This window comes from Salvelinus fontinalis, chromosome 28 (genome assembly GCF_029448725.1).
Source record: "Salvelinus fontinalis isolate EN_2023a chromosome 28, ASM2944872v1, whole genome shotgun sequence".
In the NCBI taxonomy this organism is placed as follows: domain Eukaryota; kingdom Metazoa; phylum Chordata; class Actinopteri; order Salmoniformes; family Salmonidae; genus Salvelinus; species Salvelinus fontinalis.
In genome coordinates, this window is record NC_074692.1 from 25,967,255 (window position 1) to 25,990,594 (window position 23,340).

Genomic DNA, 23,340 nt, shown 5'->3' on the forward strand with positions numbered 1-23,340 from the left:
TCTGTCTGTCTGTCTGTCTGTCTGTCTGTCTGTCTCTCTGTCTGTCTGTCTGTCTCTCTCTCTGTCTGTCTGTCTCTCTCTGTCTGTCTCTCTCTCTGTCTGTCTGTCTCTCTCTGTCTGTCTCTCTCTCTGTCTCTCTCTCTCTCTCTCTCTGTCTGTCTGTCTCTCTCTCTGTCTGTCTGTCTCTCTCTCTGTCTGTCTGTCTCTCTGTCTGTCTCTCTCTCTCTCTCTCTCTGTCTGTCTGTCTGTCTCTCTCTCTCTCTGTCTGTCTCTCTCCCTCTCTGTCTGTCTCTCTCTCTCTCTCTCTGTCTGTCTCTCTCTCTCTCTCTCTGTCTGTCTCTCTCTCTCCGTCTCTCTCTGTCTCCGTCTCTCTCTGTCTCTCTCTCTCTGTCAAATTCAAATTCAAGCTGCTTTATTGGCATGAAAAACATTGTGTCAATATTGCCAAAGCAACAATGTATACAATATACATTGTAATAAAATTATAAACAATGACAAATAATAATATAGAATGGCAGTAAATAATAATACAAAATTAAATATAAAAATAGTAACAAGAAAATGGTAACAGTCAATAATCGAATGTAATGTAATAAAAAATGAAACTTTAACTAACTTAAAACTAAATAACGGTCATCTTCACCATTACATCGGTACTACAACTACTACCATCATTACCACCACCACCACCACCACCATCATTAAACTGCTATCATTACCATTACCACCCATACCACTACTATTTGGAATGATAAACAACAATAATAATAGTAATAACAATAACAGTAATAACAATAACAGTCATAATAAGTAAGTTACTGCTTACTATGCAGATGTTATTATTCAGTGTCCCTCAGGCTATGGCAGGCAAATACATATTTGGCTGCAAGAGGAGCCATTGCTCCTTCTCCCATGAGTATTTTTCGTTTTTCCTCTGGGTTTAATTTTTAAGTTAAAATTTGGAATAAATGTAGACATTTCTGTGAATAATGAATCTCTTGGGGAGGAATATTTATCACAGTAAAGAAGAAAGTGCATCTCTGTTTCTACCTCCCCTGTCAGGCAGTGACCACATACACGCTCCTCTTTGGGTAGCTATGTCTTTTTATGTCTGCCGGTTTCTATTGCCAATCGGTGGTCACTCAGCCTGTACTTGGTAAGGATCTGTCTCTGCTTCGTATCTCTGACAGAGTAGAGATATTCAGCCAATTCATATTCTCTGTTTAGGGTCAGATAGCAATTTAGTCGGCTTTGGGATTTTGTTTTGTTTTTCCAATGTTGTATATATGAGTCCTTTGATTGGTTCATGATTTTGTTTATTGGAATTCTTTCTTTTGAAGCAGTGCTGGTGTCAGCTTGGTTGGTGAGGTCCAACACCAGCTGACTGAGAGGGCTCGTTTCTGGGCTCAGCTCTTGGGTTTGAAGTGCTTTAAATTGCAGACTCGAATTTGGACTTGAATTTAGATGTAGCCAAAATTTTAATGATCTTTTCTGTATTTTCATTATTACTGGAAAGCGGCCCAATTCTGCCCTACATGCATTAGTTGGTGTATTTCTCTGGACTTGTAGGATTTTCCGACAGAATTCTGCATGTAGGGCTTCAATCGGATGTTTGTCCCACATTTTAAAGTCCATTTTATTGAGTGGCCCCCAAACCTCACTTCCGTAAAGAGCTATTGGTAGGATTACACTGTCAAATATTTTGGTCCAAATTCTAATTGGGATGTTGATTTTGAATAATTTCATTTTTATTGCATACAATGCTCTGCGGGCTTTTTCATTTAGTGCATTCCCTGCCCTATTAAAGTTTCCCGATGCAGATATGGTCAGACCAAGGTAGGTGTAATTTTTTGTGTGTTCAATGATGGTGTTGTTCAGGGTGAATTTATATTTGTGTTTCTGACATCTATTTTGTTTTTGGAAAATCATGATTTTGGTTTTTGGGAAATTTATTGCCAGGGCCCAATTATGGCAATATTGCTCTAGAATATTAATGTTCTGTTGAAGACCTTCTTTGGTTGGTGATAGAAGTCCCAAGTCATCAGCATATAGCAGGTATTTCACCTCTGTGTCAAATAGTGTGAGTCCTGGGGCTGGAGAATTGTCCAACATGTCTGCTAATTCATTGATATAAATGTTGAAAAGATTTGGACTCAAACTACAGCCTTGTCTCACACCTCGACATTGTGAAAAGAATTCTGTTCTTTGGTTTTTGATTTTTATTGCACACTTGTTTTCTGTGTACATACATTTTATTAAGACATACACCTTACCACCAAGCCCACTTTGTAGAATTTTGTAGAATAGCCCTTCGTGCCAAATAGAATCAAATGCTTTTTTAAATTCAATAAAGCAAGCAAAGATTTTGCCCTCTTTTTTTTGGTGGACGTGTTTATTAATTAGTGTGTGTAAGGTGTATATATGGTCAGTAGTGCGATGGTTAGGGAGAAAGCCAATTTGACATTTAGTTATTACATTTTTTTCTTGAAGAAAGGTTTGAATTCTTGAATTCAAAATACTACAGAAAACCTTTCCCAAGTTACTGTTTACACAAATTCCCCTGTAATTATTGGGGTCTGATTTGTCTCCACTTTTGTGGATAGGAGAGATGAGCCCCTGGTTCCAGACATCAGGGAAGCAGCCAGAAGTTAAAACCATGTTGAACAATTTAAGCACAGCATTTTGCAACTCAGGTGTGCTGTTTTTCAGCATTTCATTTCTGATGTTGTCTAGACCACAAGCCTTCTTTGATTTAATAGATTTGAGCTTTTAATTTAGTTCTTGTTGGGTTATTGGGTAATCTAATGGATTTTGGTTGTTTTTAATGACTGATTCAAGGATGTTCAATTTTTCTTTAATTTCTAATTGGTTCTGTTTTAAGTCTTTTTGTGGGATGTTTTTGTATAGATTATCAAAATAAGTTTTCCAAATTCCTACATCTTGTATGGCTAAATCTTGTGGCTTTGTTGTGCTTAAATTGTTCCACATTGTCACGATCGTGTGGCGGATTAACGGACCAAAATGCAGCAGTTGGAAAATATGCCATCTTCTTTTATTATAACACGAAGATGAACACGACACAAAAACACTTTAACAAAACAACAAAATAACAAAACGACCGTGAAGCTACAAACGTTGTGCACATACAAACAGGCTACAAACGTTCTACATAGACAATTACCCACAACCAATGAGAGCCTATGGCTACCCTAAATAAGGCTCCCAATCAGAGACAACCGAAATCAGCTGTCTCTAATTGGGAACTCATTCAGGTAACCATAGACTCTCCTAGATAACTAACCACCGTAGACAATGCTAAACATCTACACTCAACACAAAACCATATACTACACCCATTAACCCCTTTACCAAATAAACACCCAAAACAACAAAACATAAACATTCCCCATGTCACACCCTGACCTAACTAAAATAATAAAGAAAACCAATAATACTAAGGCCAGGGCGTGACATAACCCCCCCCCTTGAGGCGCGAACTCCGGGCGCACCATACACAGTCTAGGGGAGGGTCTGGGTGGGCTTCCATCCACGGTGGCGGCTCCGGCTCTGGTCGCGGTCCCCACGTCACCACAGTACCTAAACACCTCCTAGGCTTCCTCCAAACGACCCCCCTCCACCTTAACCCCATTGCATTCAGGGGCAGTTCCGGACTAAGGGGCAGTACCAGGGTAAGAGGCAGTACCAGGGTCAGGGGCAGTACTAGGGTCAGGGACAGTACCAGGGTCAGGGGCAGTACCAGGGTAAGGGGCAGCACCAGGGTAAGGGGCAGCACCAGGGTAAGGGGCAGCTCCGGACTGAGGAATGGCAGCTCCGGACTGAGGGACTGCAGCTCCGGACTGAGGGACTGCAGCTCCGGACTGAGGGATGGCCCATGGCTGGCTGACGGATCTGGCTGCTCATGGCTAGCTGACGGATCTGGCTGCTCATGGCTAGCTGACGGATCTGGCTGCTCATGGCTAGCTGACGGATCTGGCTGCTCATGGCTAGCTGACGGATCTGGCTGCTCATGGCTAGCTGACGGATCTGGCTGCTCATGGCTAGCTGACGGATCTGGCTGCTCATGGCTGGCTGACGGATCTGGCTGCTCATGGCTAGCTGACGGATCTGGCTGCTCATGGCTAGCTGACGGATCTGGCTGCTCATGGCTGGCTGACTGATCTGGCTGCTCCTGTCTGGTTGGCGGCTCTGGCAGATCCTGTCTGGTTGGCGGCTCTGGCAGATCCTGTCTGGTTGGCGGCTCTGGCAGATCCTGTCTGGTTGGCGGCTCTGGCAGATCCTGTCTGACGGACGGCTCTAGCGGCTCCTGTCTGGCTGGCGGCTCTAGCGGCTCCTGTCTGGCGGACGGCTCAGTGGGCTCATGGCAGACGGGCGGCTTTGTAGGCTCATGGCAGACGGGCGGCTTTGCAGGCTCATTGCAGACGGATGGCTCAGATGGCGCTGGGGAGACGGATGGCTCAGATGGCGCTGGGGAGACGGATGGCTCAGATGGCGCTGGGGAGACGAGCAGTTCAGTCATCGCTGTGCAGACGGCAGACTCCTGCCGGCTGAGGCGCACTGTAGGCCTGGTGCGTGGTGTCGGGACTGGTGGCACCGGGCTGGGGACACGCATCTCAGGGCTAGTGCGGGGAGCAGGAACAGGGCATACTGGACCCTGGGGACGCACATTAGGCCTAGTGCGTGGGGCCGGAACTGGTGGTACCGGACTGGGGACACGCATCTCAGGGCTAATGCGGGGAGCAGCAACAGGATGCACAGGACTCTGGAAACGCACAAGAGGCTTAGTGCGTGGTGCCGGAATTGGTGATACCGGGCTGGAGACACGCACCATAAGGCTAGTGCGTGGAGGAGGCACTGGTGGTACTGGGTTGGGGCGGGGAGGTGGCGCCGGAAATACCGGACCGTGCAGGCGTACTGGCTCTCTTGAGCATTGAGCCTGCCCAACCTTACCTGGTTGAATGCTCCCGGTCGCCCAACCAGTGCGGGGAGGTGGAATAACCCGCACCGGGCTATGTAGGCGAACCGGGGAAACCATGCGTAAGGCAGGTGCCATGTATGCCGGCCCGAGGAGACGCACTGGAGACCAGACGCGTTGAGCCGGCCTCATGACACCTGGCTCAATGCCCAATCTAGCCCTACCAGTGCGGGGAGGTGGAATAACCCGCACCGGACTATGCACACGTACAGGAGACACCGTGCGCTCTACTGCGTAACACGGTGTCTGCCCGTACTCCCGCTCTCCACGGTTAGCCTGGGAAGTGGGCGCAGGTCTCCTACCTGCCCTTGGCCCACAACCCCTTAGCCCCCCCCCAAGAAATTTTTGGGAGTTACTCACGGGCTTTTCGGGCTTCCGTGCAAGACGTGTCCCCTCATAATTCCGGTTTCGAGCTTGATTCTCCGGCTTCCATCCACGTCTCCTAGCTGCCTCCTTAAACCACCTCTCCTGGGCTGTGGCTGCCTCACCTTTCACACGAGAGCAGCGATATTCTCCAGTTTGCGCCCAGGGTCCTTTTCCCTCTAATATCTCCTCCCAAGTCCATGATTCCTGTGTAGCTAGGTCCTGTTGCCGCCTTCCATGCCGCTTGGTCCTATGGTGGGTAATTCTGTCACGATCGTTCTCCTCCTCTTCGTCGGAAGAGGAGAAGCATGGGTCGGACCAATACGCGTCAAGGTATGCAGTCATAATGAATTTATTTAAATGAAAGACGAACACTTAATACAAACTATACAAAATAACAAAACGACCGTGAAGCTACAAACGTTTGTAGCCTGTCTGTCTATGCACAACGTTTGTAGCTTCACGGTCGTTTTGTTATTTTGTATAGTTTGTATTAAGTGTTCGTCTTTCATTTAAATAAATTCATTATGACTGCATACCTTGACGCGTATTGGTCCGACCCATGCTTCTCCTCTTCCGACGAAGAGGAGGAGAACGATCGTGACACACATGTCCCAGAACTGATTTTGGTCAATTGCGTTTTCAATTTCATCAAGTGTCTTGTTGGTATAATTCAGTTTCTTGCGTTTCAGTGTATGTTTATACTGTTTCAGAGTTTCAAAGTATTCATATCGTAGCTCTGGGTTGTTTTGCTGCTTATGTTTTTTGTTTGACATTTGTCTTAGGTGTTTTCTAATTGTTTTACATTCATTATCAAACCATTTGTCAGAAACATTTTGTTTTTTGTTTCTGATGTTGCATTTCTTTGGTTTTCTCAAATTTGCTTTCGATGCTGCTTTTTGAAATATGCAGTTGATGTTTAGAGTAGCCGAATTGACACCATCTTTATTGTTTTGGTATTGTAAGTTATTGAAAAACTGTATAGAGTTCATCATTTCATTTGAGTTCAATGTTTCAATGAATCTCTGCACTGTTTGGAGCCCATCTGTACGATTGGTTTATGTTGTAGAGTTTATTGGGCAGTTTTTTTGAATGAATATTGCCGGTTAATTTCTTCAAAAACACGTTGATCTGACTGTGATCTGACAACGGTGTCTGTGGTCTGACAGTGAATGCACTAATGGAGGGGTCAATGTCCGTGATGGCATAATCGACTACACTTGTCCCAAGAGCTGAGCAGTAAGTAAACCGACCTAAAGAGTCCCGTCTGATTCTACCATTAAGCATGTACAGGCATAAGGCTCGACAGAGATGCACTAACTCCTTCCCATTTTTGTTCAGTATTTGTCTCTCTCTCTCTCCGTCTCTCTCTCTTCGTCTCTCTCTCTCTCTCTCCGTCTCTCTCTCTCTCCGTCTCTCTCTCTCCGTCTCTCTCTCTCCGTCTCTCTCTCTCCGTCTCTCTCTCTCCGGCTCTCTCTCTCCGGCTCTCTCTCTCTCTCCGTCTCTCTCTCTCCCCCTCTGTCTCTCTCTCTCCCTCTGTCTCTCTCTCTCTCCCTCTGTCTCTCTCTCTCTCTCTGTCTCTCTCTCTCCCTCTCTCTCTCCCTCTCCCTCTCTCTCTCCCTCTCTCTCTCCCTCTCTCTCTCCCTCTCTTTCTATCTCTCTCTCTCCCTCTGTCTCTCTCTCTCTCTCCCTTTCTCTCTCCCTCTGTCTCTCTCTCTCCCTCTGTCTCTCTCTCTCTCTCCCTCTGTCTCTCTCTCTCTTCGTCTCTCTCTCTCTCTCCGTCTCTCTCTCTTCGTCTCTCTCTCTCTCTCTCCGTCTCTCTCTCTCTCCGTCTCTCTCTCTCCGTCTCTCTCTCTCCGTCTCTCTCTCTCCGTCTCTCTCTCTCCGTCTCTCTCTCTCTCTCCGTCTCTCTCTCTCCCCCTCTGTCTCTCTGTCTCACTGTCTCTCTCTCTCTCTCTCTCCCTCTGTCTCTCTCTCTCTCCCTCTGTCTCTCTCTCTCTCTCTCTCCCTCTGTCTCTCTCTCTCTCTCCCTCTGTCTCTCTCTCTCCCTCTTCGTCTCTCTCACCAGTTTCAATGAGTAGGCCTTGGAGACATAATTGCTCCCAATCTCCATTCCATTAAAGGAATATACACTGCTCAAAAAAATAAAGGGAACACTTAAACAACACAATGTAACTCCAAGTCAATCACACTTCTGTGAAATCAAACTGTCCACTTAGGAAGCAACACTGATTGACAATAAATTTCACATGCTGTTGTGCAAATGGAATAGACAAAAGGTGGAAATTGTTTCTTGGCCCAAGCAAGTCTCTTCTTATTATTGGTGTCCTTTAGTAGTGGTTTCTTTGCAGCAATTCGGCCATGAAGGCCTGATTCACACAGTCTTCTCTGAACAGTTGATGTTGAGATGTGTCTGTTACTTGAACTCTTTGAAGCATTTATTTGGGCTGCAATCTGAGGTGCAGTTAAGTCTACTGAACTTATCCTCTGCAGCAGAGGTAACTCTGGGTCTTCCTTTCCTGTTGCGGTCCTCATGAGAGCCAGTTTCATCATAGCGCTTGATGGTTCTTGCGACTGCAAAGTTCTTTAAATGTTCTATATTGACTGACCTTCATGTCTTAAAGTAATGATGGACTGTTGTTTCTCTTTGATTATTTGAGCTGTTCTTGCCATAATATGGACTTGGTCTTTTATCAAATAGCCCTATCTTCTGTATACCACCCATACCTTGTCGCAACACAACAGATTGGCACAAACGCATTAATGAGGAAAGAAATTCCACAAATGAACTTTTAACAAGGCACCCCTGTTAATTGAAATGCATTCCAGGTGACTAACTCATGAAACTGGTTGAGAGAATACCTAGTGCGTGCAAAGCTGTCATCAAGGCAAAGCGTGGCTACTTTGAAGAATCTCAAATATCAATATATATTTTTATTTGTTTAACACTTTTTTGGGTACTACATGATTCCATATGTGTCATTTCATAGTTTTGATGTCTTCAATATTATTATACAATGTAGAAAATAGTAAAAATAAAGAAAAAACCTGGAATGAGTAGGTGTGTCCAAACGTTTGACTGGTCCTGTACATGCAGGTATACAGTTGAAGTCGGAAGTTTACATACACTTAGGTTGGAGTCATTAAAACTTGTTTTTCAACCACTCCACAAATTTCTTGTTAACATACAATAGTTTTGGCAAGTTGATTAGGACATCTACTTTGTGCATGACACAAGTAATTTTTCCAACAATTGTTTACAGACAGATTATTTCACTTACAATTCACTGTATCACAATTCCAGTGGGTCAGACGTTAACATACGCTAAAGTGACGGTGCCTTTAAACAGCTTGGAAAATTCCAGAAAATTATGTCATGGCTTTAGAAGCTTCTGATAGGCTAATTGACATAATTTGAGTCAATTGGAGGTGTACCTGTGGATATATTTCAAGGTCTACCTTCAAACTCAGTGCCTCTTTGCTTGACATCATGGGAAAATCAAAAGAAATCAGCCAAGACCTCAGAAAAAAAATGTAGACCTCCACAAGTATGGTTCATCCTTGGGAGCAATTTCCAAACGCCTGAAGGTACCACGTTCATCTGTACAAACAATAGTTTGCAAGTGTAAACACCATGGGACCACGTAGCCATCATACCGCTCAGGAAGGAGACGCATTCTATCTCCTAGAGATGAACGTACTTTGGTGTGAAAAGTGCAAATCCTTCCCAGAACAACAGCAAAGGACCTTGTGAAGATGCTGGAGGAAACCGGTACAAAAGTATCTATATCCACAGTAAAAACAAGTCCTATATCGACATAACCTGAAAGGCCGCTTAGCAAGGAAGAAGCCACTGCTCCAAAACCGCCATAAAAAAAGCCAGACTATGGTTTGCAACTGCATATGGGGACAAAGATCGTACTTTTTGGAGAAATCTCCTCTGGTTTGATGAAACAAAAATAGAACTGTTTGGCCATAATGACCATTGTTATGTTTGGAGGAAAAAGGGGGACGCTTGCAAGCTGAAGAACACCATCCCAACCGTGAAGCACGGGGGTAGCAGGATCATGTTGTGGGGGTGCTTTGCTGCAGGAGGGACTGGTGCACTTCACAAAATAGATGGCATCATGAGGCAGGACAGTTATGTGGATATATTGAAGCAACATCTCTAGACATCAGTCAAGAAGTTAAAGCTTGGTCGCAAATGGGTCTTCCAAATGGACAAATACCCCAAGCATACTTCCAAAGTTGTGGCAAAATGGCTAAAAGACAACAAAGTCAAGGTATTTTAATGACCACCACAAAGCCCTGACCTCAATCCTATAGAAAATTGTGGGCAGAACTGAAAAGTGTGTGCAAGCAAAGAGGCCTACAAACCTGATTCAGTTACACCACCTCTGTCAGGTGGAATGGGCCAAAATTCACCCAACTTATTGTGGGAAGGCTGTGGGGGGCTACCCGAAACGTTTGATCCAAGTTAAACAATTTAAAGGCAATGCTACCAAATACTAATTGAGTGGATGTAAACTTCTGACCCACTGGGAATGTGATGAAATAAATAAAAGCTGAAATAAATAATTCTCTCTACTATTATTCTGACATTTCACATTCTTAAAATAACTGACCTAAGACAGGGACTTTTTACTTGGATTAAATGTCAGGAATTGTGAAAAACTGAGTTTAAATGTATTTGGCTAATGTATATGTAAACTTCCGACTTCAACTGTATATTAACTCAATAGCCTGTTTGTTTAATGATAATGTCTTTTATTTTCTTCACACAATACCAGAACTAAAGAAAAGGTTTGAAATAAAAATACTATTTTATGGTGAAAGACAAAGAGAGACTGTTATGCCGATGTTTGTGACATTGGTGTAAAGTTATTATTATATGACTCAAGGAGAGTGCAATTACTTTATGTAAGCACAGTGCAAATGTCAGACCTGACACAAGTCATCCAACTGAGCAGAATAAGAAAGAGTAGTAGATCAGTACAGAACACAAACTCCAGTGGATTTGTTATAACACTCTACTTAGTGGCCTTGTCTGAATGAATCTCCTACCCTTTGAACCCACCCAGTGGCATGGTTTGCTGTGTAAAGACAGGTCCGGTGAATAACACAACACAGTTAACCTTGAAGACTGAAATTCGGGATGGCACACCGAATACTGAAATAACCATTAGGAGCAATGAGGAAGTTGACTGTTCACTGAAATTAAACCTGAAACAAACATTTACTGCATAATGAGACATGGAGAACATATTACTGTCTGAATGCCTCTTACTATTTGGGGGGGAAACCTTGCTATTGATGAGGATATGTTACGCTAGTCCAGTTGGAATGATGAGGACTCTGAGACGGTCATTAGCTACTATAACACTGCCTTCAGGTTCATCTGAGGGGTTGAGTTATCAATAAACCAACCAGGATCTATCCTCTCGCCTCTGGAGTCAGTTTTCAAAGGCTACAGATACCCTTCTGAAGCACCATTCAAGCATTCTGAAGATTTTGAAATGGAAGTGATAACATTAAATGAAGAAGGATCTTTCAAGCATTTCTCATTTCAAAAAGCAGAGTGAGTTTACATTCAGAGTGCTTCCACTTGGCTGAGGAGAAACATTTTCTGAATTGAAACGCTACCAATTCTTCAACCAAGCTGCCGCTCACATGAAGCATTAAATTCAACTAAAATCAGCTGCAAAGATTTTTACATTTTCAGTATAGGGCTTTAAGGCCTTTGTGTTGACTGAATATTTATTTGCATTAAGGGTTTTCCCTCCCATCTGAGAAACTTTCTGACTTTGCAGAGTTTAAACTTCTCTCTGTTGATACCTCTGGGTATTGAATCTTAAGCTGTAACCCTTTAAGCTACAAAAAATAAGGAAACTTAATCATGAGCCATTCCAAAGACGGGAAAATATATTTCATAAATATTTTCACCAGTGACTTCTAAGTGATCCGGCGCTACTGTACCTAATATTGGATTTGTAATGACTGCTATTGTGTTCCGGCACACTAGCCTTTCCTTTCCACCTAGCAATCAGAACCCAAACCCACTAGCTTTAGCTGAATAGACTCATTAACAACCCCAACTTTTCTAATGGCATTTCTAACTACTGTTCTTGTGTGGTTATGATGTAATACCTTCATGTTGTAACTTCTCAAAAATAAATGTCTCCATTTGAGTATAGGAAAGGAATGTGGATGTATTTGATAAGCAGAATGAATCAGTGTTGTTGTACTCACCCGCATGCCAAGCTCAATGTTCTCGCCTCCATAGACTTCCATGCCAGGATCAAGGAGGCCGATCTCACCAAAGTATTCTCTGTCCACCACAAAGGAGCAGCCGATCATAGCTGGCGTCCTAGATGAAAAGAGAGAGGGAGAGAGGGGGAGAGGCTTTCAAAAACTGTGTTCAATTGTCTTGATCAGCTTCAGTGACAAACCTTTATACACCCACTGTGCATTCTGTTGATTAGAGCCTTTACTAAAACAACAGGATTCATAGTAATGTTTATAATCACTGCACACAAGGCAGTATGCACCCCGGGCTACATTGCAGGTCGATACACGATTGCCTTGAATTTATTTAGTTTCCAAATCTATGCAGAATTAACCTTGGAAAACCCTTGAATAACAATGCATTTTATATGTGTTGCTATAAAAATAAATAACAGAGGACACCATTGTTTTCTCTTAATTTTATATTTGCATGTGAGGTACAAGTGTACTCAGACATGAACGTGTTTTGATAAATCTACAGTCTGTGAAAATACCACAGGCTCAGGGTATGGCATGTCTTTAGATATGCATTTCTCCATGGGTGTTACTGTTAAACATCAAAAGGACCAACTTCCAGAGACATCCTAATAATACAATGTAACTAAGTATACAATAAAGCTTTTCAAGAAAGATTGCTTTAGGGACATTTGAGGGGTATGAGGGGGAAGCTATGATGGGGACAATGTCCTCTAGTAAATATAGATGACACTGTCAGAAATGGCAGGAAGTTTCCCAATGGAACACACACATGCCATGAGATGTGATGGCCTGAGGAGGATAGGATGGGTTACTCTTTTCCACTCCACCCTGCTCTCCCTCTCAGGGTCTCTAAAGTAGTTTTATATCCGGGACTACTGTCACCATAGGCATGCTTTTACTGGCTTTATCCATAGAACTTTAAAGTGCTCTGTGACAAAGATTTCATACTTTATATAGAAATATAGCAGTCCATGTTGTGTGATGGCACGCATCGTTAAAAGGCTTCTTTTCAATCTGATCAGCGTTTAGCCGTTATTTACTACAGCATTGTGCCTGCAGTTAGTACACCATACATGAACATGCACAGTGGAGAGTACAGTCCACTACGACTGGGCCTACAGTAAATTAGTGGAAGGAGGCTATTGGAGAGGAAGGATGAAGAGGAGACTCTATAATGATTTCATTGATAATATTCAAAATAATGTTGTTTTAGGGCTATCAAGGATGCTGTGCATGTATATATTTGTATGCATATATTTGTGTTTAGACGATAACTGTAGTAGTTTCTTTTTCACAATATAATCTGCTTGGAGTGTGCTTTTTGGAATTATTGTGGGGGAAGAAAGAAAGACACACACACACACTCAAAAAACAACCTAAGCATGTCTAATTCTCTCATCAAAAATGCTTTGTCACCACTTCCTACTGCAGTCAGTTCTCTATAGATATCTGGCAAAAAAGCTCCCTTTTCCAATGTACACACTGCTTACACCTTCTATTCTTATGTTATTACGTTTTCATACACTCTTTGTAACCTGACAAAGTTTATAAAAGAGGCGTGTTTGCTTTTATATTGAACGTGCCCAAATACATGAGTGCGAAGGCAATCGGTCTCAGCTCTGAATAGCCATAGGTCTATTGTTGGTGGGCAGAGAGCTTGAGGAAACAAGTACAGAAATGATTTCCAATATGGATCCACACGGCTGACACACTACCTGCCCCTTTAGGCACTCTGTCCAGTCATAGCAAAGTATCAATAACAGGACCGCAAATAGCAAACAGCACCTGCAATTTTTGCTGTTTTGTGACACAGAATTCTTAAGCTCATGCTTAACATTATTTCTGGCACATTTTGCAAGGCACATTTTGGAAAGACAATTTATGTCTAACTGGCAATGCATAGTTCGGTTGTACGCAATTCAAATAATGATAAGCAAAGTAGCATAGCCATATTGTCAGAACAGCCTGTTTGAAATCTTCCTTAAGCGGGTAAGGCTGATTCTTATCTTGTCTCTGCTGTCGCTCTTGGTTGGCTCCTGACATTGTGTGAAATTACAATCATATTCTAATATGCTTTAATGCCTCAACAAGAAGACAAATGGCCCATAAGTTCAGCAGTCACCTCCAGTGTTCAGACACAGCATTTGGGGTTATATGAATAATGAATTTAATCTCTTTATGACCTGATTTACCAAGTGTGTGTTTTCGACCTTGCCCAGCCAAACACGTCTGGAGAAATATGTTTCTGTGTGATGTAGAATATATGATATAACACTTTAATCGTGAACATATTAATTAAGCAATAATACATGAGAGACCATGTGTTATGGCATTTTTATCACAATGGGCTACCAGCGTTAAAAAGCAAGATTCTTTCTCAAACTATACATTTTTCAACAAAACGTGAAGCTACATTCACTAACACTTGTTGTCCAGTGCAATCGTAGGTATTCTCTGGTCGTTAGTTCTATTCATATTGAATGCCATGTAAAGCAAAACTAACCAAAGCTGGTTGATAGTTCCAGAACTTTGCAGGTTGCTATGGTAAACAAAAATGGTTGCTATGAACTTCCCCCCTGCTAGCTAGCCAACAACACAGCTAACACAATCACTTCAGACTGAAGCAGGAAAGACAGCAAACTAGCTACATTTTTGTTTCGTTTTGGCTTTTTTTGTATTGAAATGTTTTTGTATATATCCATAAAAATTATGCTGGTTCACGATTTCGACTGACTGTGAAAAGCTGGCTCTCTGTCTCCTCCCTACTTCCAACAATGTTTCACTTTTGAACAATGTTGCAAATGTCAGAGATAATGTCTAGATGCTTTTTACAGTGGAGATCAAGTTCATAAATTGCATGGCTGGACAGTGCATTTGTAAAAGTAGTAGTAGTAGTGTGTTGCTAGGTAACAACCTAAAGGATGGCAAGTTTTATGAATGAGCAGCCATGTGTAAATTGTCTATTATAAAACTGCTTGTTTGGATCCTGGATGGATTGGACGATCAGCGTTCCAAGACGTGCTGTATTGGTCATCATCACAGACACTCCTATGCTTGCTAACAGTTCCATCTGAAAATGAACACTGCGCCGCCATAAAAATATCATGGTAATTTTACTGTCCGAATCATCTCTTGTATTTATCTCAACACTCACATTATTTCCCTTTGCTTCCAGCTTAGCATTTAGTTTGGTACAGCATGGTTAATATAAGCCTAACTGTCTGCCTGCCTCGGAAACAATGTTTCACTTTTGAATTTCGATTTCTGTAGCTAGTACTATACATAGAGTGAATGGTGCCCAGACCAGACAAAAAAAAAATTCAGCCAGTCAAAATCAAATCCAAGTAAATACCAATAGAAAAGAACCTCAAACAAACGAAAATGCAGCTAGTGTACTGTCATTCCAGGTTAAAAGTTTGACATGAGTGAATGAGTTAGCTGCAGTTGCCTAGCTAGCTAGCAAATAACAAGACATGTTTTCCAGCCTGCATAGCAACCATTTTGTTTAGATCTGAAGACCAGTCCTTTTGCATAGCAACTATGCCAACATAATTAATGACTAGGGTCGTGTCTGTAACATGACCAAAATTACTAACAACCAAATTTTTGTCTGGACTATCCCCCTCATTTTCGAATGTTGCTATGGGCAAAGCCAAACAACGGAAGTGATGGATTCGACTTCCGCTTTACTTACCTACTTGCAGTACACCCGTGGTAAATTTGCTAGAGTAAATTATTTGAACGATTCAATTTATAGTGTAAAAGTCAAGTAAACAAGTGTAAGTGTAATTGTATATGTATTTCATTCAAGTTCGCTAAAGGTGCTAGACCTACAAGTGTAAGGTTCTGTATTTATTTTCTTAGTCAACCTTGTGTTCTGTTTCGTTGTGTTCTTGAACGTAGCCCTGTTTCTTTGTGTTCTTCAACGTAGCTCTGTCTTTCATTTTTGTTCATTGATTTCACCTGTGTTAGTTACTCACCTGGTCTCATCAGCTCCTTATTTAGTTCTTTCTGTTTGTGCCTTTGTGAGGTATTGTTCGTTTTGACTCTACTAAGCCTTTTCCTAGCTCGTGTGTGAGAACCAGTTATAGCCTTCGGTCCTAGTTTTGATTCACCTGCCTGTTTGCCTACCTGTGTATTGCCTGCTTGTGACCACGATTCCTGCCTTCTGTGAAGGCGAAATAAACACCTGCCTCGCTCTGCGTGTGAATCTACACCTTTTTCTCCATGAGTATTCATTACAACAGGTAGTTATGTTGTGATAATTACTTTAGTTGTGTTGTGTAAGAGTTAAGGGCCATCCACCAAGCCTATAACGATAACTATAATGATCAACTAGGCTACATAACTATAAAACGTTGGTGAGCATCCACAGGAAAGTTTGTTGTTCTACAGTCCTGCACCTGTCAATCAACTGATCAACATATCCTATTGCACGCTGCCTATTAATGTGGTACCACAAAACAATTTGAGGTCACTAAGGCACAGATACTGGTTCAGACCATTCAGTGTTTTCAGGGTGTGTTCATTGTCATAGTGACAACTGCAAATAATAATTCAATGTAAATGTAGCCCTAATGAAAAATAATATAGTAACTTGTGTAACAGGGTTGGTTATGTTTCCACTTGCCTCTAAAGAAATGTGTATTTAATGTTCAAGCATTCTTATTGGTTAGTTCAACTCTGATGACAATAAGGTGTGTTGTGATTGGCCCCGCTTGCAGATAGGGGGAGATCGCGAACGTCAGGTCTTCCCAGTAGGAAAATGTGATGCAAGGGGTAGGTCACGTTCTGAATACTGTTTTCTATTTTCTATTTTACAATGTGTACAAGTTTGCTGTACGTTACTGATTTATACATGTGTGGGTATATGGTACCTGTTAGGGATTGAGGGGCTTTGGCATATGATTGCTGTAAATAAGTGTGTTAGCTAGCATACACCGATGTCATGGTCACGTAAGCCACTGCTAACACAGTTGTCTTCATGCTATAGATTTTGCCATCGACAGCCATCAATAACGTTAAGCCCTGCACAACTAACGTGCTGTTTCCCATTTAACAACAGGTATTTACACATGTTATATTTTGTATTCTATTTTTGTATTTTGTTCGCCCAGTAGGAAAATGTGATGCAAGGGATTTTGCCATCGACAGCCATCAATACCGTTAAGCCCTGCACACATCAACAACAGTCACCCACGAAGCATCGTTACCCATCGCTCCACAAAAGCCGCGGCCCTTGCAGAGCAAGGGGAACCACTACTTCAAGGTCTCAGGGCAAGTGACGTCACCGATTGAAAGGCTATTAGTGCGCACCACCGCTAACTAGCTAGCCATTTCACATCCGTTACACTCACCCCCCTTTTGACCTCCTTTTCCGCAGCAACCAGTGATCCGGGTCACGGCACTAATGTAACAGTTTAACTTTATTCCGTCCCTCGCCCCGACCCGGGCGCAAACCAGGGGCCCTCTGCACACATCGACCACAGTCACCCACGAAGCATCGTTACCTATCGCTCCACAAAAGCCGCGGCCCTTGCAGAGACTACTTCAAGGTCTCAAAGCGAGTGACGTCACCGTTTGAAAGGCTATTAGCGCGCACCACCGCTAACTAGCTAGCCATTTCACATCCGTTACACTTGTATTTAAATGTAGCAATTCAACAACAAACGCCCTTTAGCCTGCACATATTTTACGGCATGTCATTGTCTCATTGCTCAAGTGGTTTACAAGTGATTTCCATTTTTCTATTGGTTGTCTATTCCTTTGGGTATTTTTCACTGTGCTCATCTAGGCTATGTCCTGTGCAACTATTTGTGATGCATCAGTGTAACAATGTTATCATAACCGGCCAAAAGTGATCACACCAATGAACTTTCTCTCCTCCCCGAAATTGATTTTCTATGCTGTAGGCCTGTTTTACATTCGGCAATTAGTAAAAACAAGCCTGCTTCTTTCCCCAATTAGGCTATTAGGCTTAGTATTTTTTTAAAGTATCAAAATAAATGGCCTCTAGCTTTTGCAGCCTATAGCTTTCCTGGGATTTCACAATAAGAGGAATGGCCTATTGCGGAGAGGGTTTGTAGCCTATTGCCTGTTGGCACAGGAACAACTGCACAGGAACCGCTGGAAGAGAGGCTTGCGATGTGTAGCAGAAGTAAGAAGCTAAATATTAGCTAGATATTAGGCTATTCGTTAATGGATATTAGGCCATTCGCTGAATATTAGGACTATAAGCTAAATATTTACCCGTCAAAGTGCAAGAAACAAAAGTTAACAGATGACGAAATGGCAAATCTGTACTGCCTTCCTCCAGGCTGCGCTCTGTGGTCCCCGGGCACGCTAGGTCTACGTTTTTAAACCAGTCAATTATTATACCTGGGCTACGACAACACAGTGCAACAAGGAATGTATTATTGTTTTCAAGGGAATACACAATTATTGTCCATAGGTTGTAAACTACAGTGATGTACGCGAATTTTAACCGCTCAAACGTCCTATTTAGTTTCATGCCGAAATAACTGCATAGACCTACAGCCTAGGCCTGATTATGTAACCATTTGGATCAGTTTGGGTTTATTCTCAACAGTTTAGAAGAACAAGCAAGGTACCTTAGCAGGCCGCTCATATGGTTTATTTCGTCAGGATGTATCCCAGTGTCAAGATAGGCCTACTATAGGCCAACACACCGCCCGTTCTTAGTACTGTAGACTATATTACATTCAGCAAGCAAGAGCAAGCGTGCATCTCTCCTCCAATAGGCTATTAGTAGGCTAAAGAAAAAAAGTTTGAATTAAGTGTCCAACAAGCTTTTGTAATCTGGCTTTTCCTGGGACTCCACAAGATTTAAGAGGAATAACCGTGGCAGTAGAGAGGCCAGGTACTTAATTGTGCAACAGAACAGAGACCGGCTTGAGATTGAACCTATAGCCTAAGTAAAAGCATAAGCATATTAGACAATTTATAAGCTCAATGATAGGCTTAATACTGCAGTGAATATATTCAGTACATTTACTCAGCGAAAGAAAAAAAAGTTTATCAGACAACGAAATCATAGGTAGTTACACTATGTGCGCTCTCAAGGCAGCGACAGAAAAGCTCCCATGTTTCAGTTTTTAGGGACAAGAAATGTATTCTACTTAGGCTACAACAACACAGTGTAATGAAGAATGATATTATTGTTTTCAAGTGGGTACAAAACTATAGTCTATGCTGTAAAGTGCAGGGAATAGCCTATGTAATAGTGATGCGAGGGTCAGCTGTTTGTTCACCCGCACCCGTCCACAATTGCTAAAAACCCATCCACAACCACTTACTGTATGTGATAAAGTGAAAATCTGAGGCCGGCACCCAGCCCTAACCTGCAAATATAAAAATGCGCTATAGGCTACAGTCAAAGACTGCAGAACGAGTTTGTGAAAGGGGTGCAGGATCATTTTTTTGCCTGATTTAGATATGTTTCTGCTTATAATTTCCGACATTTTCGTAGGCTATATGTTAGTCGACTTGTCTGTAATTATATACATGTAGTTTGTATCGATAGATTATCGATTAGATACAATGTAATATATCTATAGAATGAATGCTTCAGTCTAGTTGTTGTGTTGACCGTGTTGTTATGTTGTATTGCTACCATGCTGTGTTGTCATGTGTTGCTGCCTTGCTATGTTGTCTTATGTCTCTATTTATGTAAGTGTTGTGTTGTCTCTCTAGTTGTGATGTGTGTTTTGTCCTATATTTATATTGTATATATTTTTAATCCCAGGCCCCCGTCCCCGCAGTAGGCCTTTTCCCTTTTGGTAGGCCGACGTTGTAAATAAGAATTTGTTCTTAACTGACTTGCCTAGTTAAATAAAGGTTCAATAAAAATAAATAAATAGTTGACATCGGTGAAGTTTTCTTTGTCATCTTTCGCGGTGCAAAGCCGTTTAGGGGCTGGGGAGAAAATAGAATAAAGTAACAACAAAAACGTGATTTTCTGTGCAAAATGTGCAAATACATCAGTTTGACCAGTTGTAAGGAAAAAGAAAGCTGTGAAAACAACCGAATGCGTTTCGGATAAGATTTCAGTTCGGCTTCGATGGATATTTTATTTGGTTAAAATACTATCAGCTTTTATGATGTTTTATGATGAAGACAACACCTCTACAGATGGTATCTAACTGAACATTGCATTCTCTCAAGATGCAGAAAGAAAGAAATCATATTTCTCCACTCCTGTTCCCAAGTCCACATTTTGCCTACATTTGGTGTCCAATTTTTCTGCAAGAAATGCTTAATTCTGCAGGGGGTATTATTAAGGTTATAGCTCCATTTCTACGTGACTAGTATTACTAGAGAACGTTGGTTAAGTATGTACTGTATTACCTCAGAATGTCCGTTATTCCAGAGGCGCAATATATTTTAATGATGTATTTGGACATGTTCATTCCATTCGCACAAAACGTTTAAATAAAAACATTCACTGTGAAAGTCCACACATGTAGGCCCTTCATATATAGTCTATGCGCATCACTTTGTTCAATTTATCAATCAAATATTTTTTATTGCTGAACACCTGTCAAACTCAAAACACAGGACGTTGATTCGCACGGGACTAGTATTTTCAGAGGACTTTGGAGTTTGCCAAAAAACAGTAGGTTATTCTGGTTAGTCAATGTCCAGATTCCATTTAACCCATCTAAACAGTAGGCTACAGTTCACTTGACATGCCATAGGTCTATTTCAAGTCCCATCTTGAGACTGTCGAATTTGTATCGAGCTTCACGATCATCACACAACATAGCCAGCACTGCTATCATCCTCTTTTACCACTTCACCAATATTTTCCAAACATTACTTTTCTGGCCCTCCCTTCTCTATATTTTCAACTCTCCTTTTGCAGCTTTTGTCATTTGTAATTAAACCGCTACAATGTCATTTTTGCCTCTAGATTGATGTTAACTTTTTCTGCCCGTTCCCAAAAGCATTATTTGGGGATTGGCTGTGTAGGCTATTTGAATAACCGCTCAAATGCCTTGCATCTACTGTAGCCTGCCTGATTGGGCAACCATTTTAATCAGTTTTTTTCTAGGCCGTTTAGTTTAGATCCAGGCACATAACATGCTGACCAGACCGCTCCAGTCGCATGCGCCAGTGTTGCAAAATAAATGTAAACATACATGTTATTCAATTATTGCACCCACACTGCTCTGCGTTGCCACGGGCTAAAATAGAAGTCAGTTCTATTTGTGACGCTGATCACGGTGAAAGACCTGCCTCTCCCATGTCCTCATTGGTTTATAGAAGCAGATACCCACATACCATCTCCTCATTGGTTATGTCCACGTGGGTGATTGAAAGATGAACTGAGTTGGGTCTTGTTGTGGTAACTATGAAAGTTAGATGCCAATTGCCATATAAAGTTCAAAGAAGAAGTAGCCTGGAAGGAGGAGAGATGACTAGAAACGATTCGGTTGACCGTTTGTGTTGATTAATTGTCGGAGTAGAGGACCTTGTGCATTTCAGGTAAAATAACAACTCAACATTTATATCTCTGGACAAATTAGCTAGCAACAGCAAGCTAGCTAAATAGGACAAATTAGCTACCAACTGCAAGCTAGCTAGCTAAATTGCCATAAATGTTTAATGGTTTTCGACCTGTCCCCAAATTAATATGATTGGTTCAGAGTTTGTTTTGATATTTTAACCTGCGTGTCGTGATTGCGTTTGGTGTGGAGGGGCAAAATCAATTTGCGCACGATGCGCCGGTTTGGGTATGGTTGTAAGGCCAGTAATATGATGTATTTCGTCAGGATGTTTCGGTTAACAGAAACATGCTAATGTAGTGATTTCTAGTGGCTCGCATATAAATTATGATAATACGAGCATGGAGGAAGTTGTATCCATAGTTTCCGCGTTTGTCTTCCGTGTTTTAAAAGCGTTCGAAAATGAGGTGGATATCTTCGGGTGAAAGAATGACATTGTATGAATTGACTTATCAAAATAACATTTTAATGAAAATATGTAAATCATTGTCATTTTAATATGTCGTTAACAGTTTCATAAAAGTAATAAAGCACACTAGACAGTGCGATATCATGCATACAGTCACAGGTAAATGGCCACTGCCTCTTGTGTCTTATTGCTTAAAGTGGATCTGACAGTGTTTTAACTACTTTGCAGATATGAAACAAACAGACATAATCAGTCCAGATATCAAATTCACAGTTTATACTTCAAAATCAACTTTATAAGAGGTTTAAAAAATAGGTTCTATGTCACTGAAAATTCCATGACAAACAGTAATGCATTGTTGGCACAATAGATAAATGCAGTTCAATGCACGATTAACATAATTCCCCAATGCCTTTCTTGCTATCAGGTTGCAAATCACAGCCGGCCTGGTACATTGTTTGCTGCCACAACCCATTCAAGATGCATTGTTTCTGTTTCAATGACTCAATATTTTGAACAAAAACGGACAACTAACTAAGGCTGGGAATGTCAATACAATTAAACTAGCAAGGGCAATGATCACAAGTCAGTCATAACGTGGCTAATAGGCTAGCGTACGTGTCAAACACAGGGCTCGTGGGCCAAATAGGACACACTCGCGAGTATAAAGTCAACAGTTGAGTCATCAATGGGACCCACGAAATTACAGCACTCGCATCAGTGAATTCAACTTCAATTGCGCTGATTTCGTGGGTCCCGTTTAAGCGTGCAGCGGAGGGAAAGTGTATAGACACATGCCACAGTCCTAGCTAGGCTAGTAAAATGTTTTGAGTGCTCCAAACAGCAATGCTGCATTCAACCGCACCAGTGATCCATGGAGTGCAAAAAATAAATAAAACATGTTTGAGGTTTAAATGTTGCAACAACCTATAGCTATGTTTTTGTTATTTAGAGTTATTAAATACTTTTTGATTAGGGTCACAGCATATTATGCACATCTGCAAGTATAGCAGCAAAGGCTGGTCAAATATGATTTCTCTCTTTTGTTTTAATATGTTAAAATACTAAATACAGCATCCTAAGTATATACAGTTGAAGTCAGAAGTTTACATACTGTCACGATCGTCGTTAGGTGGAAGAGAGGAGGACCAAGGTGCAGCGTGATATAAATACATGTTCCTTTTTAATGAAGACGAAACACACACGTTTACAAACTAACAAAACAACAAACCGACGACCGTGAAGCTATACAAAACAAATAAGTGCAGACACTGGCAACTTACACATAGACATAGACAATCACCCACCACCTACCTAATGACTATGGCTGCCTAAATATGGCTCCCAATCAGAGACAACGATAAACAGTTGTCTCTAATTGAGAACCAATCTAGGCAACCATAGACTTACATAAACACCTACACTGAACACAACCCCATGAACTCTACAAACACCCCCTAGACAATACAAACACCCTAGACGAGACAAAAACACACACATCCCCCATGTCACACCCTGACCTAACTAAAATAATAAAGAAAAACAAAGATAACTAAGGCCAGGGCGTGACACATGCATCTAAACTGTTTTTCACAATTCCTGACATTTAATCCTAGTAAAAATGCTCTGTATTAGGTCAGTTAGGATCACCACTTTATTTTAAGAATGTGAAATGTCAGAATAATAGTAGAGAGAATGATTTGTTTCAGCTTTTATTTCTTTCATCACATTCCCAGTGGGTCAGAAGTTTACATACACTCAATTAGTATTTGGTAGCATTGCCT

The 23,340-nt window shown here is 41.6% G+C and overlaps 1 protein-coding gene across 1 annotated transcript in view; it reads right to left on the reverse strand.

The window, feature by feature from the left end:
• galnt9 (polypeptide N-acetylgalactosaminyltransferase 9) overlaps positions 1 to 23,340 on the reverse strand; it is a 150,088-nt gene that overhangs the window by 56,248 nt on the left and 70,500 nt on the right. The window contains exon 6 of the mRNA XM_055887322.1: positions 11,606 to 11,723. Within this exon, the coding sequence (XP_055743297.1) occupies positions 11,606 to 11,723 (118 nt within the window). The remainder of the gene's footprint in view (positions 1 to 11,605; positions 11,724 to 23,340) is intronic.